The 16849-nt window shown below is 36.7% G+C and overlaps 1 protein-coding gene across 1 annotated transcript in view; it reads left to right on the forward strand.

Moving 5' to 3' along the window:
- Window positions 1–16849, forward strand: part of HIBCH (3-hydroxyisobutyryl-CoA hydrolase) — a 51689-nt gene that overhangs the window by 5785 nt on the left and 29055 nt on the right. The window contains exons 2-6 of the mRNA XM_035899119.1: window positions 964–1006; window positions 1766–1906; window positions 3270–3354; window positions 4249–4329; window positions 4822–4874. Of these exons, the coding sequence (XP_035755012.1) occupies window positions 964–1006; window positions 1766–1906; window positions 3270–3354; window positions 4249–4329; window positions 4822–4874 (403 nt within the window). The remainder of the gene's footprint in view (window positions 1–963; window positions 1007–1765; window positions 1907–3269; window positions 3355–4248; window positions 4330–4821; window positions 4875–16849) is intronic.

Raw genomic sequence — 16849 nt, forward strand, 5'->3', positions numbered from 1 at the left:
GGGAGGCGGCCGGGGGCCGCCCTGAGGCGCGGCCCAAGCGTCTGCCGCGCATCCCCCTCTGAGGGGGCTTTAAATGGCGCCGGGCTGACCGCGCCCGCAGCTTCGCGGTTGCCTTGCGGCAGGGAGGGCCTCTAATGCCGGGGACTGTAAACCCCTGAACTGGTATAAAATATCATTTAGGTCTAGATTAGCCAGGCCTAGATTAGTTTACCCCCTCTAAAACGAGCATATACCTCAATATACTAAAATATGTATTTTGGGACGCTGGGATGTTAGCATGTAACGTTAATTTATGTAGCTGAAAGATAAAAGTTGCATGTTAATGTTGACACAAGCCAGGTGCTTGAAGTTCAGCAAATGCCATTGTTGTTAACTGTCTTCCTCAATAGAGGAACAGGAACAATTAATAAATAATGGCCTTATTACTTAAATTGAGTAACATGTTCACAAAAAGTCACAGCATGGGTATCTCCTTTGAGCCGTGTTCAAGCTGTTACACAGACCCTGTGTAAATGCACATACAGGCAAGAATATGAGGGCAGGTTTAGCATAGTGGAAGCTTTGGAAATGTGCAAGTTTCTGACAAGACCATTTTTTTTTTAAAATGCTAGTATTTAAGTGTCCAGGAAAAGGCTGTAAATCTTCAGAAGACACACACTGCTAAGTATCAAACATATCCCCCAAACTCTTTGTTGTATTATTTCCAGGTTTTCCTTCTAACTTGAACACCAAGAAAACCATAGTAGTTGGCATTGGTGTCTGCTGTCTATTTACTAGTAAGCAAAGAAGTTTTCAATTGTTTTGATACCTAAACAAGATGTTTTGATTTTATAAAAGGACAATGTAAAACAATTGTGTTCAGAAATGTTTCTGTCAAAGCTTTGCCTAACTGAGCAGTAATGTATTTGGGGATTATATAACTGGTTTATGGTTTTAGCTATCTTTTTAATATTTCTTTTTCAGGCTGAAGCCATTCAACAGACTGCAAGTAATTTTACAACATTTGGTAAGAATATCATCTTGTTTGACCAAGGTGGAAGTTTTTAGGACTCATAACTCCCCTAAGACAGACAGTTCATGCAACTTCTAATGTGTCTGCTCACAGTGGTTCTGAATGCCATCATTTATTACTCAGGCGTAACGTTGCCCATGTATTTGAGTACTTTGTTGCAAGTTTCTATTCTACTGCAAGTTAAAGTATAATTATTTTGGCCTTTTACAGTTAGTTTCTACATTAGTTTCCGTATATTCCTTAAATAGCATTCAACTGTGAGTTTGAAATCAATTGTAAAACCAGTTTAGTGATTTGTTCTCTACTGTTAAAAGTTACTTACAGGCAAAGCAATGTGTACATTTGGTTTTGCAGTGTGAAACTGCCAGCTGGGACATATGGAACTGTCATTGTTCTGATTGTTGCAAATTTTCAGAATGTCAGGTCTTAAAGAACCATGTTTTTGGGGTTTTGGTTTTTTTTTTTTAATGAACTTAAATGTCATTGTCAAAGAGCATGTGGCTCAAAAACTGGTCTGAGGGTTATTGCTCTGAAGCACTCAAACATAAAGCGGTTTCAAAAGAACTGTTTAAGAAATGCAAATAAATCTTGAAGTACAGTGGAAAAGCCTTAGCATACAATTCAAAAATCCATGTTTTATGATCTTAAATAGTGCATTTTGAGAATATATTTCTATAAACACTCTTGTAAATATGTTACTCAAGGTATCTAACTGATGACATTTGCTTTATTTATTTGTTTGTGCATGTACAGAAAATGTCCAAGCATACAGATTCGACAGCTGAAGTGTTGATGGAAAAGAGAGGAGGTGCAGGAATAATAACTTTGAATAGACCCAAGGTTCTCAATGCACTGAATTTTTCTATGATCCAACAAATTTATCCACAAATAAAGGTTAGTAGCTCCACTTCTACCCATCCACTATACATACAGTATCCAAAACCAATTTTAAAATTCAGTCTGACACTTCTTAATCTCCTGAAAAGAATGAAAGTCTCTGCGAGTGCATTGGCCAATGAGCCCAGATTTATAGGATGGAAAATAACAGACAATTTCAAGCAAGTTTGACATGTCTTCTTGTCTTTCAAAGAAACAAGCTGTCAGACAAAGTTAAATTTAACATCTGGATAGATAAGAGACACCCATATTAAAACCAGAACTGAATTAAAAGTAGGCAACACTCAGAGTTTATGTTCCTTTTGGCAACACCCAGCACACACAAATTTCAAGCTATACAGTGGTGTTGCCTCTTGACGGGTACATGTTTTGTGGGGAGGCTGCATGACTGAAATAAAAGATATAAGTCACTAGGAAGCAAGGTGCCGTCAGAGTCATTCTGTAAAGAACAACTTTATGGATTTACAGGCACTGGTTTCTACAAGCTAGTGAAGTAATGTGAATTTTTAAGAATGCAAATAGTCCTTTTTAATTTACTGATATTTATCATATGCACAAAGTCAAACTTACTAGAGACCAGTATTTTTTGGATAGTTGCCTGCTTCTTGATATTTTGGTAGATAGTTGTGTTGCAAATTTATGCATTCTGTGAGGAACATCTAAAGAAAAAAAATACTTCACCTGTAGTGCTGAGTACTGGGCTTTATTTGAGGCACAACCTTAAAAAGTGGTGTAATTTTAATTACAGTTGTTGGTATACAGAAATGCCTTGTCTCTCTCATCTCTATATGATTGCATCACTGCTGAAGTCCTGTATCAGTATTTAATTCAGAACCAACCCCATAGTTTTTGTACCTAGCAAAATGTCTGTGCACAAATTGATTAGATCCGATTAACTAGCATCGATTGCAGTCATTTTGACAAAATCCATCAACAATTTAAATGCTGTTTTCCTTGCCGTGCATCTTAGATTTACACAGCTTCCATCATTTGGCCTGAAACACTGCTATTGTATCTTCCATATTCCCAGCTTTCTGCCCCAGCATTGTGTTCCCATTGAGATTTGCATCAGGCCCTGTTTTAGGGAGTGCTACGTTTCTTCAGAATTCGGGAGCTCTGCATAGATGTTTTTCTGAAATATGCAAGGCAGCTCTGCTGATTAAACAGATCAAGACTGAAGAGGACACAGGAGTGGCAGAAAGACACTTAGCTCTCAAACTCAAGTTTAAGACAAACTATTTTAAGTATGGTTTAATTTGTTTTTTGAAAAAGTAAAGTAAGAATTATAGACAGTATACAGAGGAAACATTTTTTTTTCCACAGACTTTAATCTTACATGGAAACATTTACTTCTTTTTAGACTTGGGAGCAAGATCCTGAAACTTTTCTAATAATTATAAAGGGAACTGGAGGAAAAGCTTTTTGTGCTGGGGGTGACATCAAAGGTAAGGACTATAGTCACTTAAACATTTGGCGTATCTTCAACTACTTTGTGTTGATTTCCTTTATGTACTGTGACTCAGGTAAATGGAGGCTTGCTACACAACAGTGAGAGAGATTAGTTGTGCTGACTTCTTACAACACCTTGATGTGCAGATGCTATTTAAGTTATTTGCTAGGAGACAGCTGTCAGAACATTGTATAAAAGAGTAAAAAATGGGGTTTTTTTAATGCATAACTAGTAATAGCAGGCAGTCATTCCTGGGAAGTATCTACCTTCTTCTCCCCAGATTTTCATTACCAACAGCTTCTTTACAAGAAATTTTAAAGGTCCTAATAGGTAGCTCTGTTACTTCTGGACAATTTGTGTCTGATGTTTGAGATGGCTAGATACAGAGCTGACAACAGTGATCAGTGTATCTGTGATTGTTTTGTAACTATATGAACTGTGGGAAGTCTCCAAACTGAAAATTAGCAGTTGTTTTAAATTTTAGGTCAACAAGCAGCACAGGTTATTGTTAAATTATGCCCTGCTCTAATTGGCTTCTCATTTTTAGTATTCCGAGTCTTCAGTATAATCAGTTTTAAGTGTCTGTTCTATATATTGGTATGAAATATCAAACAAGACTATCAGACATTAGCAGGGGTCCCATAGCATAGAAAATGGACTGCACTTTCACAGCTACACGATAAAGTCTCCAGCATAATAAAATTGACTCATATTTGAAACTTTGTCTTTGTATTTAAGTTTGAGCAATTTTTCTCAAATAAAATGAGCAGGTTTAAGTTGCTGTTTATTGCTGAATGAAAAAGCTTATCATGTGATATTAATTTTTTTACTTGTTACTGTATTTTCTATTGAATTTATAGTTATCTTCAGAATTTTTATTTCTCTTAAGTCATCACAGATGCAGGAAAAGTTGGAGATAGACTGGCACAAGATTTCTTCAGAGCAGAATATATCCTGAACAATGCTATTGGTATGTTTAATAGCAAATTCTGAAGCAGTACCATTTTCCTTTGAAAAGGTTTGAAAGTAAATTCACTTTCTCTCTTTGCTAATCTATAAAAGACTGCAATAACATAATGGAAGTAGTAATAATTTTTTTTTACCAAGTTCAACAGAAGTAGTGTAACATGTCATTTTTATACCTTGCATTCAGCATTCCTTTTGTTTAAGCTATTATGATAGCTACCTTATCCCATCCCATTGTTCTGGGTAGTTATATTTGCGCTATGGATGAGTTAAGTCTTAGATGCAGACAGTGCAATTCTGCACTAAGTATCATTGATCTACTTCAAAGACAACCTGAGATGAAAATAGATGCATGCAAAAATCATTCTTCACTCGGAAAGCAGATGATCAAATTACATTAAAGCTTTCAGTTTAAATAAACTGCATAAATGAATAGTTAGTCACAGGACCACTCTTGTAAAAAAAAATTGTACATTTTTTTTCAAATTTCTTACAGGCACTTGCAAGAAGCCATATGTGGCACTTATCGATGGCATTACAATGGGAGGGGTAAGTTAAGTATCTTGGTGGGATATCTGATATAATTTGTTTTAAAACAATGTAATATTCTGTACTTTAGTTGAATTTCAAACATTTCAATTCAAGAACTAACATTGTAATCTGAAGCTTTCCCTTGCTTGTAAGGGTAGCTTGCTGCTCTTTTAGTGCTTCTGCTGTTCTCTTTGATAGCTAGCGCAACAGTTTTCTCTGAGGATCTGGCAATCGTGTTGAGAAAAGAGCAGAATACCATCACTGTCAGAAACACCCCTCACAAAAGTTTTCAGAATTCTGAAGCGTGAGTTTGTAGAGCATACAAGAGCAGAGAAGAATTTTCCACTCAAAGTGTATTAAAAAATAGAATTATATAGAAATACAGTTAAAGGACAACTCCAAAAAAATGGAAAACTATCATTCTAAGCTATACTTTAACAGATATTTGTGAGTTCTGTATTTTTCTAACAGATAATTTGGAAATGCATCTACTTTCTCATCTTTGCAGTACTCCTAAAACATGAGTTATAAGATCCTGATTGCCTCCCACCCCCCAAGGCCGCACTTTATTACTAAAGCAACATGGAGAGGGCTCCACCACATTGCTAGTTATACTCCATGCTAATAACTGTTTCAACAATTATTGGCTCAAAACACCATGAGTAGGTAGGGCAATACTATGCTTTTCTACATGCTAAAATCCTATTCTCTTCAGTTTGACATCTGTTGGATGTATTTGCATCATAGCAGGGAGCAGAATACAGTAATCTTAAGTTATTTTGAACAATGAATTTGACAGTGAAGTCTGTCTGCTATATCGTCCCTTAGATTTATATTATTTTCTTACGCATCAGTATGATATGGGTGTACAGTCTGTTTAAATTCAGTTTGTCAAAGACAGGATGCAAGTGAAGCACTACATAATCCATCACCTGTCATGACTCTTCCCTTTCCACCTTCCCTTGCAGATTTAGTTTTGTCTATTTTCGTTGGGTTTTTTAGCTTATGATCAAAACATGCAATAGCTCTCTTCTCCTTTGCTCCTCTGCGACCGAGCCCCAAAGATCTTAGCTAGGTAACCACCCCACCCCAATCTCTCCCAGTCTAGTATACATAAATTGTTTCCAGCATAAAGGGGACTAGTCTTGTAGCTCTTCTTGCTACAGTTTTTACTGTAGTAACCTGTAGTAAGGTTTTTACTGAACATTGGGGACCTGAAGGTTTGTGGATAAGAGATAGGGAGTCAATGTATTTTATGGAGTTTTGAATAATAGCACAGATAGCTAGGAAAGAGCAAAACTGCCCAGCAGCTGATGTCTTTTTAGAGGTCCTATAGATTGCTCGTTACGATTTTGGCCTAAGCAGGAATAGAATTTTGTCCTTTGAAGGTATTTTTTTGGACTGAAAAGAACATAATGGAGTCAGATGATCCTGCATTACTAAGATTCTTTATTAGTTTCCTTTCTTTTAAGGAGCTTTTAAAAAGCAGCAGTTAGTCTGAAGCTTTAGTTGGATACCCATATTTCAGTATAGGATACCCAAATTTCAGTGGGATCTTGACAGTTTAACTGCCATTAGGGTTTGAATGACAACTTACGTGCTTATCCTCAGTTTGATGATACTAGTAGGAGTTACTGTCATTTGGGGCTGGGGGACTAGATCTTGATTAAGCAAGTATGCAGCCTAACTTAAGGGAACAAGCAGGTAGGTCTCAAGTTTCAGACTACTTTTAAACTTTTTTTTAACCTTGAGTGCTATTTAATTTGCACTTGTTAATACAGCTGCAGTTTACTCTGCAGCTCCTACAGGAGCACATTTTCATCAACACACTTTTTTTCCCCTTCCCCTCTCTCATTGGCAGTACATGAAAGTATCTACTGATAATTTAACAGAGGAGGTCTCCACACTGATTAAATTTTTGTGTATGTGTCTTGTGTTAGTTTCGAGTTGTCTTCTGTGCTTTTCTTTTCAACCACCTCTCCTGTCTGTAAAATTTATTTTGATTCCTCTAAATAGACCAATGCTTATCTAGGAAAAGTGCATTAGCTCCCATCTTTGCCCCGGCCTCTTCTGTCACCATTTTCAGCACTTGGAGCCCCATCGCAACTGACCTTAACCAAACTTAAGGCTTGCAGCAGCTGTTTTCTATTGTGGTACAAATAGGTTCACTGCAGCAGGATTTTATAGATTAAAACCACTAGAAGAGCCCTTGAACTTGTCAAGGTCATACTGTTATCTCTTTCTGCTTGCTGTATGGAAGGAAGCCCTCTGTCCTGCTGTAACTATTCACTAGACCTGCATTCATAGGAAGGAGTTATTCTATTCATGGTATAATTAGATGCTTTGTTTTAAATCACTCAGATTCTAGGATCTATGTTTTTGACACAATCAGGTCATATTTTGTCTATTTCATATGCCCAAGATCTGGCTATCTTAGGCCCTACATGTCAGTGGGAGCTAGAAACATTTGTCACTTAAAAACTACAGTAAATGCCTTTAAAAAAAAAATTACATCCAAGCCCTTAGCTTTAGAAGCAAGTGGTTTTCTCTTGGGCTAAAAAAAAATAATCAAGGAACACCTACTAAACACTGCAATTTCACTGTAGGCCATTTATCTATGAATGAAAATGCAAGCAAATCAATCTCAGCATTGCTCAAAAAAGCAGCACTACACACAGAGTGCTCTCTTGTTCTAATTTAAAATAAATTGGAAATCACACAGTACATTAGAAACTCAGTTATTGTGTGCTTAGGTAGTAAAAGTTGCTACTGATGCACAGATACCAGATTTGTGATGGTAAAACTTGGAATTGTATTAAAAAAATTGACATGGTTCCACTTCAGCATTGTTAGCTAGAGGTTGGTAGGTGGCTTTCTTCAGAGCTTAATTAGCCAACAGATGGGGCTGTGGAGCTTGTTTTCTGCACCTTCTTGTCTATACTCCTGTAGTTATGAAAAATTGATAGTCTATATAAATGTATCTTTTCATCTTTTTGTACTTATTCAGACCAGTAGGTTCAAGTGACAAGTATGTTTGATGAAGCAAAGATAACTGCATTTTACTATGTGAATAGTGAAACAAGTTATAAACACCATATTTACTGCTAAAGGTCATATACTGTTGAAGGGCACACCGGGCACATACTCCCATGTTTCCAAAAACTACTATTTAAATTATTTTAGTTTTCTTCTATCCTTACATTTTTGTTTCATTAAAATTAAATACCTTAACAGTAGACAGGAAATGCAGAGTATTTACACGTTTGTTTTTTTTTTTTTTTTTACTATTATTGTCTGTAAATGAGGTCCTAAACTTGGGCTTCTTCGTTCTAGAAAAGTCCTAATGTCTTCCTGAGTTCTTTGGAGATTAATAGAAGCGTGCTTTATAAGCTCAGTCTAAAACTATGGTTTTAAATAGGGCTTTTGGCACAAAATATTTTACAGTGTCAGATGCTATCTCTAACAGACTAAAAGGATTAATAAAAATGTATTTCAAAAATGTTTCAGAGCCAAATAAAGTACAGTAGACAGATTTGAGTGGTGGCTTTTAGATGATTGGGCTTAGAATTCAAGGTGAATATTTGACAGGAAAAAAAAAAAATACAGGGCATAAACTTTGGAAGTTAATGAACACGGTCCAGATGACCAGGCTAACTTTATGTAAAGCATACTTAAAACTTTAGTGGCATATTGCCAAAGCAGAGGTACATAATTTTCAGGAGCCAAAAGCCATTGCTTTTAGTTTAGGTGGGAATCTGCTACAGCGTGTACAAAGTACCCTCTTCCTTGGTATCATATTCTAGAGTATGCATGACTTAGAAACTTCCTGAGCTAGGCTTTATGTGCTATATGGCCATCCGTAATCATACTCACCTCTCTATTCATCTAGTATTTTTCAACATAAATAGGCTTGGTCTTCAGAAAGGCCTGTGGCAATCTGTTTCACAGCTGAATTTTGTGCTTTGTGAAAAGCGATTTGCTAATATCCTTGAATGGTTATGTGTTTAATTGTTAATAAGACCAAACTAAGTACTAACTTTTTTTTTTTTTTAACTGTTGAGTAAAGACTGTTGCTCAAACATAGGAATTCTTGTCTTTGGACAATTAAATAAAGGATTTAATCCTTTAGTCTGACCTCTTACGCAGTGTATTTGCTAAGTTTATTTTAGCAAGTTAGAGATTTGTAAGATTTACGCTATTATATTACACTTCTTGCTTTAACAATTGATGCTTTGAATTTTAGGATGAGAAAACATCTTCCTGTGGGGCAAGTAGATTTTTTAACTCATATGGTAACACACAACATTTTCAGTACAGAAATGGAGTTTGGTAGAGTTGCCAGCTCTCTTAAATCCTTTGCAAAGCCCTGTGCTTTGAGTTATTCTGAGAATCTTATTTTCTAATCTTTGTGTTTAGGGAGAGTAATAGGAAGTTGGAACTTTAATATAGCTCGCCATTTAAAGAGATAAAGGTCACCCAACATTATTTCCATCCCTGACTCCCTTGGATTCTAGGACCCAGCTTGTGAGAGAGTATGCAGTACTGACTGCTTTATTCTCTTCCCAGTAGAGAAGGACCTTGGGTATATGGACTGTGAGTATGAGAAGACAACCTGTTAACTGGGTCTTTGGGTTCATGAGGAGCTTTCCATTAGTTTTGTCAACACACCTAGCAGTACAGGTTTTTTAGGCGAGGGCTTTTTACTTAAACAGAGAGTCTACATCTAAGTTACTTACCTCTTTAAGGTGACAGAGAGTAGAATTTTTTAAAGTACTGTTGGAGCCTGTGTTAGTCACTCAGGTAATAATGTCAAACATGTTAAACTTTAGACTATACAGAAGTACAGAGCTGAGGGGAGCCTCGGGATTATTCTTTTGCACTTGAAGCAGGGTTAAATATAGCTAGATGACTGCTTAGCAGATTTTCGCCTAATGCATTCAGAATAAAAAAAAGCAGGAATTCTGTTTTTTCTAGATATCCCACCTGAGTGCTTAGTTATTCTTTCAAGTTGAGATTCCCTAGTGCCTACTTTAAGTCTTTAGTATGTGTAATCAATATATTCCTGTCTTAGTCATAGCTCTCCAAGACCATTTTGAGATACTTGGATTCCTTGCTCCTAGCCATCTCTCTTTAATAGGGATAAAGATAGTTATTCAGCCTTTACTATAGATTAAGTCTCTTGGTCTTCTTGCAGTCCTCTGGAATCTCTCCAGTTTGTGTACTTTACAGTTCATTACCACAGACTAGACTATATTTCAGCTGTAGGGCTCATCAGCACCAAGTTGAGCAGAATAATTATCCCCCATATATTATACAGATATTCTGTCACAAATAGCTCATGTGAATAGCAGCCTGTCAAAGCATCAGGTGCCAGGAGGCCACCACTTCTAGTTATTCTTAAAGCTATTACTCTTACCTCTTTTCTCCTTACATAACATAAACTTCAATCACAGTACATTTCTTTATTGCTTACCTTTTACCAATTTCTAAATCTTCTTTCTTGAATAGAACTTATTTGTCAAAGAATCAATCTTGGGGAGCTACCCTTTTCCTCAAAGACTACAAAAAAAAAAAACCCACCAAAAAACCAACAACACTCATTTCCTCCTTCAGGGAACCTGAGTGCTCTATCAGCTGGCATTGCTTTTTATAACTCCACCATATCAATCTGATTAGGCTTCCCAGGTGCATGGAATCTAGGCTGAGTGGGTCTTCTCCAGCCCTTTGGTGACTGCTGGTAGAGATTCTCCTGTAGCATGATACCTCCAGTAGTTCTTTCTGCAATAGCATTGCAATTGTATTATTATTATTTGTATTAAGTTTGTGGTTGCTATAACCCCCTGAAAAATGTCTAGGCATTTGTTCCATAGAAAACATACTTGTAATCTCTGCATTTGATTTTGCTGTCTTAGGTGTAGTTCTTTTCATTTTGTTAATTTCTATCCGATCTCCAAAGTGAGATGGTTTTGAATTCTGATCTTGCCTTTTAGAGTGTTTACCTGCCCCCAAAGTGATCTGTAAATTACAGAAATCCTTGTTATTTCATCATGCAAGCAGATAATGAAAATACCAAATAAAACTTCATTAATGATTGACTTCTGTATGACCTCAGTTAGGGTGCCCTCTCAGTTTGATTGCAAACTCCTGGTGACTTAATATAGTTTCAGATGATTGTGCCCTCCATTTCATAGTGTTATCAATCATCTAGGCTGTATTTCCCTACTTTGTTTATGAGAGGAAACTATGCTGGGTACAGGGAAGCATCAGAAACATCGCAGGTCAAAACATCAAGCTTTTACAGAATGCTGCTTACCGAGTGACAAAGTCATTTTAATCTGGAGGTTATGTAGGGATTCCAGAGAAACAGATGCAGCCAAATTCCTGAACCTAATCTATGGTTTGGAAATATTTCTTCTATTGTACATCTGACCATGCTTCCCTTCTGGACTACAGATTCAGACTTAACTGTGTCTTTTTGTGTTGCAGTAGAAGAGTGAATTGAGTACCTAATATTTAGCTTTACTTCTTTTTTGTTTTAGTGCCACTTCATTTTCAGCAAAAGATTCCAGAGGCTGATGGTGTTAGATCAGGACCTGATATATAGGTCTTTAAGGCAGATATTTGCTTAGTTAAAGTTTGCATCTTTCCTCTGTAATTACTCTCTGTTGTATCATGTAAAGTCCATTTGTCTTAGTAAGGGTTTAAGAAGAATTTAACTTTTGGGGAAGGATGACATTCTAACCCTCTTTAGGAAAAAGTGGAACACTTCTCTCTTTTAAGCTTTCACTCTGCTTTAATCAATAAAAACTTGTCAAAAATTTAATTAATAATTTTCTGGATAGCATTTACAGTGTTTTATTTCAATTTTAGCCTGTCATATTTGTGAAATTTTACCTCACAACATTCTGAAAGAGTCTTATAATTATAAAAGTTTGTTCAGTAATGCTTTGAATATTTCAATGTTAACACTTTATAACAAAGTTCTGAGATTTATGGGGACAGACTTGATAGAGATTTACACCAGATGTGTAATTTTTCATGGTGGGAAAGTTCTTGAGTAGGTGAAAGTAAATGCCTGACATGCAAAATATTAGATTAACAGTAAGTGCTAGTGAAATCAATCAGCAGTTTTTGAAAATAGTTTAAAAAAAAATAGTCCCCTGTGCTCTTCTGTGTGTTTAGGGATGTTTGCTGCCAGAAAATGCACATTGGCTATCACAGTAGGAATTGGCCTATTTCCCATGGTTGCCCTGTATGGAAAAGAACATATTCGCTTATTTCTTAGCTGTTTGAGGTTCTTGCATGGAATCAATAGCCAAAAGCTGTGGCTGAGCTTGGTCCAAAGGTTGTGAAGTTGTCATCTTTTCTCAGGAATTGGTATTTCTAATAGAAATTGTTCTCAATCACAGAAACAGGAAGAATTATGTGAAAAGAAGGCCAGTTCCTAAAATAAAGGACTTTCTTACAAGGAGAGATGAAGTCAATTTTCAGGAGTATTTTTCACTTTGCACTGCTCGCACGTAATTTAAGCTGTAATATTTTTTTCTAATGCTTATTTTAATAGAAAAAAATCTGAAAAGTTTTCCAATTCAATATTCAAAATATCAGCTGCATCTTACATGTTTCTAAATGGCTTAAATTGAAATGTTATTGAGGGGAAGGTGTCCAGTCAGTATTTTGTTTACTTAATATATTGGTTATTTATTGGCATGTCTGTATATTACCTTTTGTAACATATTGCCTATGTATGAGTGCTCTGACAGATCTGGACCACATTCATCAAAGAAAATGTGTGCTTTAGATATACAGTACAAGTTTAAGAGAGTTTACTGAGACTAGAAATTTAATTTACAGTGAACAGTTTCCAACAGCTAAATTAACATGACGTTTTCTTGAACAACGTTGTTAGAAGCTTGCTGTAGGTACCATGGGGATTCTATCAATACACTTACAAACGTCTAAACTTACACTTTAACAGGATTTGGTCAACAGTTCTAACTACATTAATATTTCTTATCAAGTAAATTGGTAGTGATGACATAAGCAGCTTGTATGTTATACATTTTAGTCAATAGAATTCCAGTACACAAAGGAGTTGGAGTTGAGCACAGCTGTCCTTATCATGACCCATTTTTATCCATATTGTGTGGCTGTGACTCTTCAGGAATATTCCTTTCACTACCAACATGTATGTAAAATTTCTGGCATACATCTGCAAATAACATTTTTTTCCTTGTTTCTTCCAAAATGTGTTTAAAAAAGTGAACATCACTGTTGAATTTAAATTACATATTTGTAAAACGAAATTATTTGGTTTTTTGATTGCCTGATGTTCTGTAGTCAGGACTAGAGCAGCATAAAGAAAACACATACCTTTCTTAGTGCTGCAGATAAAAAACACAAATAAAATTCTTTATTCCCAGGCTTCATGAGTTAGCGCCTGGGTTACAACTAGCTGGGCTGCTGTAGTAGGTGGGAGGAGGAACGGGAGGGAACATCTCAAAGATTCAGTGGTCCACAGCCTGAATCTGCCCACTACCAAAACCAGCTCCAGAGTGATGTGAAAGTAGAAGAGAAAGGTCTGCCCTTGCTCTCTGTGACATTTGTGGGTATGGACATTTATGCAGACAGTCTTTCCTTCTGATCAACTTGCCTGGCATTGCTATCTTCTCTTGCAGAGTAGCGAAACAAAATCATTGTGAATATAACACTCGAGGTTTGCCTGTTGTTTTCCATAGAAAGTATTTAAATAACAGTTGTAAGCCTGTATCTAAAACCACATTTAAAATCTTGTAAACCATTGAATATTGGCATTTCAATGTTTAGCTGAAGTGACTGAAGCCTGAAAGAGGAAGGTGGGAAGTGTAAAGACAACCAACTGCTTTCCTTCATCATGATCTCACTTGAACTATGAGCTGGTAATAGAGAATCTGCAGAAAAAGAAGACAGACAAATATTATAGGCTGAAACAATTGCAGCTGCTACGTAAAAGTTTAAGTTAGGTTTCTTCTGATATTCCTCAAGCATAGAAAATACATTGAAGGGGGGAAGATCCCCTTTTTCCTCCACATTGTAATATGTCTTTCCATCTGTTTTTTTTTTTTTTTTAATTTATTTGCTTTTAGGGAGTATTCGTGTAAGTTGTGTGCATATAGCTTGTATAGAGAGGTGTAGATAGGAGCATCTGAGGCTAACATTCACAAACTAGGAAATAATAGAATTAACCATATCTGTAAAATCTCATATTTTTTGCTGACTTGTGATAAAATTTTTAATTACAGAGGAATGTGCATTCGTGAAGTGCACAGGTGGATATCGTTCACAGAACAAACAGCTATTCATTTTTTGTTTAATGTGTGGTGCAAATTTTATTGCAAACTATAGAAATTCTGCTTATAAGTCATTAATATACATATACATAACATGCACTTTGGGTGACTAACTGCAGCATATAAAAGTTCATGAAAAATTATTTTACATGGCACAGCTCTTCTATACGATAATGGACATTATTACCCCTTTAACCCTATTTTACAGCTAGGAAACTGGAACTTAGAAATGTCGGTGCTTTTTGGGACTTCTCCTGATTCTTCTTTTTATAAATATATGTCATGCCTCTTGCCAGTCATCATGCTCTGAAACTTGAACATCTTTGGTTTTGTTTTAATTTATGCTCTAAAATCTGCCCTGAAGTAAAAGTAATTGTCATACTAAACCTAGATAAGCTGCTTTCCAATTCTCTCTCTTCCTCTCCCCCTCTCTCCCTCCCTCTGGAAACTCATGCATGTGTACCATGTAGAAGCTTGTGGCCCATTTTGTTGCCAATGCTTCAAAGCTGAAGGCAGCTTTTACTGTAAAATAGAATACAGATTTTGCAAGTAGTTATTTGTTGTGCCTTGAAACAAATCTTTGTGAGATTGACTTGTGTACCACTTAGCTTTTGTAATGTAGGGTGTTGAAAACAATGCTGAGGCGATACTAAGAAAGGATTCGCTCTTGGCTGATATTACAGTATATTTACCATCTGGCACGCTGGTCTGCCTGCTAAGCTCTTGTGTATGATCCTAGGGACAAATGGCGCACTTCATTTTGTAGCTAATCGGACTACAGTATCAGCAGCTCTTGACAACAACAAAAAATAACCACTGAATGTTCAATGATTTGCATGCGATGTTATTCCCCAAAGGGCTTATCGTAAAGCACTGTCTTGAAAACAAGGATTTTAAATTATGGGTCAGCACTGGTGCAGTAAGTAAAACTCTCTCCTCCGTCTCCCAAATCTACAATGGCTGAGTTCTTTCATGTACACTATGAAAAGGAATGGATGCCACTATTTTACACCCAGAAAAGAGGGGCAGACTTCCTGAATGTACATTGTACCGCTGTTGGTATTATACAATCACACTGAGCTTAGTATTTCAGAATGACAGAGTGTTTGCGTTCCTGCGCAATGTAGTGACACATAGATCACATCATAAAGCAAATATCACTTGCCTACTCTGAGATTAAAGTTGAAGTTTTAAGATGTAGCTTCTAGATTACTGTTTTTTTCTGGAACCTGTATATGTTTGAAGGAGGTTTTATGTGTGGCTTCATTTGAAGTTTCCTACCCCTGCACTGTTGACTGTCATTGCAGAAATTTTTGCAGGCTTCTGCACAGATTTGTTCTTCCATTTAACACCAGACTCTTTCTTGCTAAAAGTTCCACTATTTTTCTCTAATTCTAGGCCTTTATGTAGATGCCTACTCTCATATTGAGAGTTATCTCATTATTTCCCTCTCCTTCCCTTTATTATAGATCAAGGAATAAAATTCTGAAGAGAATTATCTTTGCCTGCTTCTCCATCTTTTCATATTTCTCCTAATTTTTCTCATCTCCAGAAGAATTTGAATGCTTATTTTCTCCTTGAGTTAGTTTTAATCTGTCTCATACTTTTAAAGTATTTTTTCCTGAGAAATAGAACATCATTACAAAATCCCTCAATTCACTCCTGTCATCCCAAATAACTGTGTTCCTGTTTAAATAGATGTGCTGGTCTTTAAGAACAAGAAGTGTTTCTTCAGTTTTAAAAAAAAACCTAAAAGCTTATTTCTGTGTTGGTGCAAGTTGCCGAAATGGGTTCCCTCGCACTAGCCTGCCTTGCCTTCAGACATTAAGGTGTGTTGAGCTGGACATACAGGTTTCTTGCAGTAGCTACCTTTTTAGGCAATAGAGAGGGACAAAGGGACAGAGCTTGTCTTCCAGAATTTTAGAAATAACAAAACACCCACACTTGTGTTTTGTTTTGTTTTTTTTAACACAGAATCAAAGAATCATCTAGGTTGGAAAAGACCTTTAAATCATCAGGTCCAACCATAAAATTAACACTGCCAAGTCCACCACTAAACCATGTCCCTAAGCAGCACATCTGTGTGTCCTTTAAATACCTCCAGCGATGGGGGGTCAACCGTTTCCTTGGGCAGCCCATTCCAACACTTGACAACCCTTTCAGTGAAGAAATTTTTCCTAATGTCCAACCTAAACCTCCCCTGGTGCAACTTAAGGCCATTTTCTCTTGTCCTATCACTTGTTACTTGGGAGAAGAGACCAACACCCACCTCGCTACACCCTCCTTTGAGGGGGTTGTAGAGGGTGATAAGGTCTCCCCTCAGCTTCCTTCAGGCTAAACAACCCCAGTTCCCTCAGCCGCTCCTCATCAGGCTTGTGCTCCAGACCCCTCACCAGCTTTCTTGGCCTTCTCTAGACATGCTCCAGTGCCTCAATGTCTTTCCTGTAGTGAGGGGCCCAAAACTGAAGCCAGTATTCGAGGTGCAGCCTCACCAGTGCTGAGTGCAGGGGGACAACATGGGGGAAAAAAGAATGCTTTCAGACTTAACACTAGAAAAAGTTTCACTGGCTAGTAATTAATTCCTTTTGCTATGGGTTTTTCAGATCTAAGTCCTCTTGCATCTTCTCTTTTCTTTCTGTTGCAGAAGTCTTTGTGTCCATAAAA

Source organism: Egretta garzetta, unplaced genomic scaffold (genome assembly GCF_000687185.1).
Source record: "Egretta garzetta isolate BGI_Z169 unplaced genomic scaffold, ASM68718v1 scaffold297, whole genome shotgun sequence".
NCBI classification, from domain to species: Eukaryota; Metazoa; Chordata; class Aves; order Pelecaniformes; family Ardeidae; genus Egretta; species Egretta garzetta.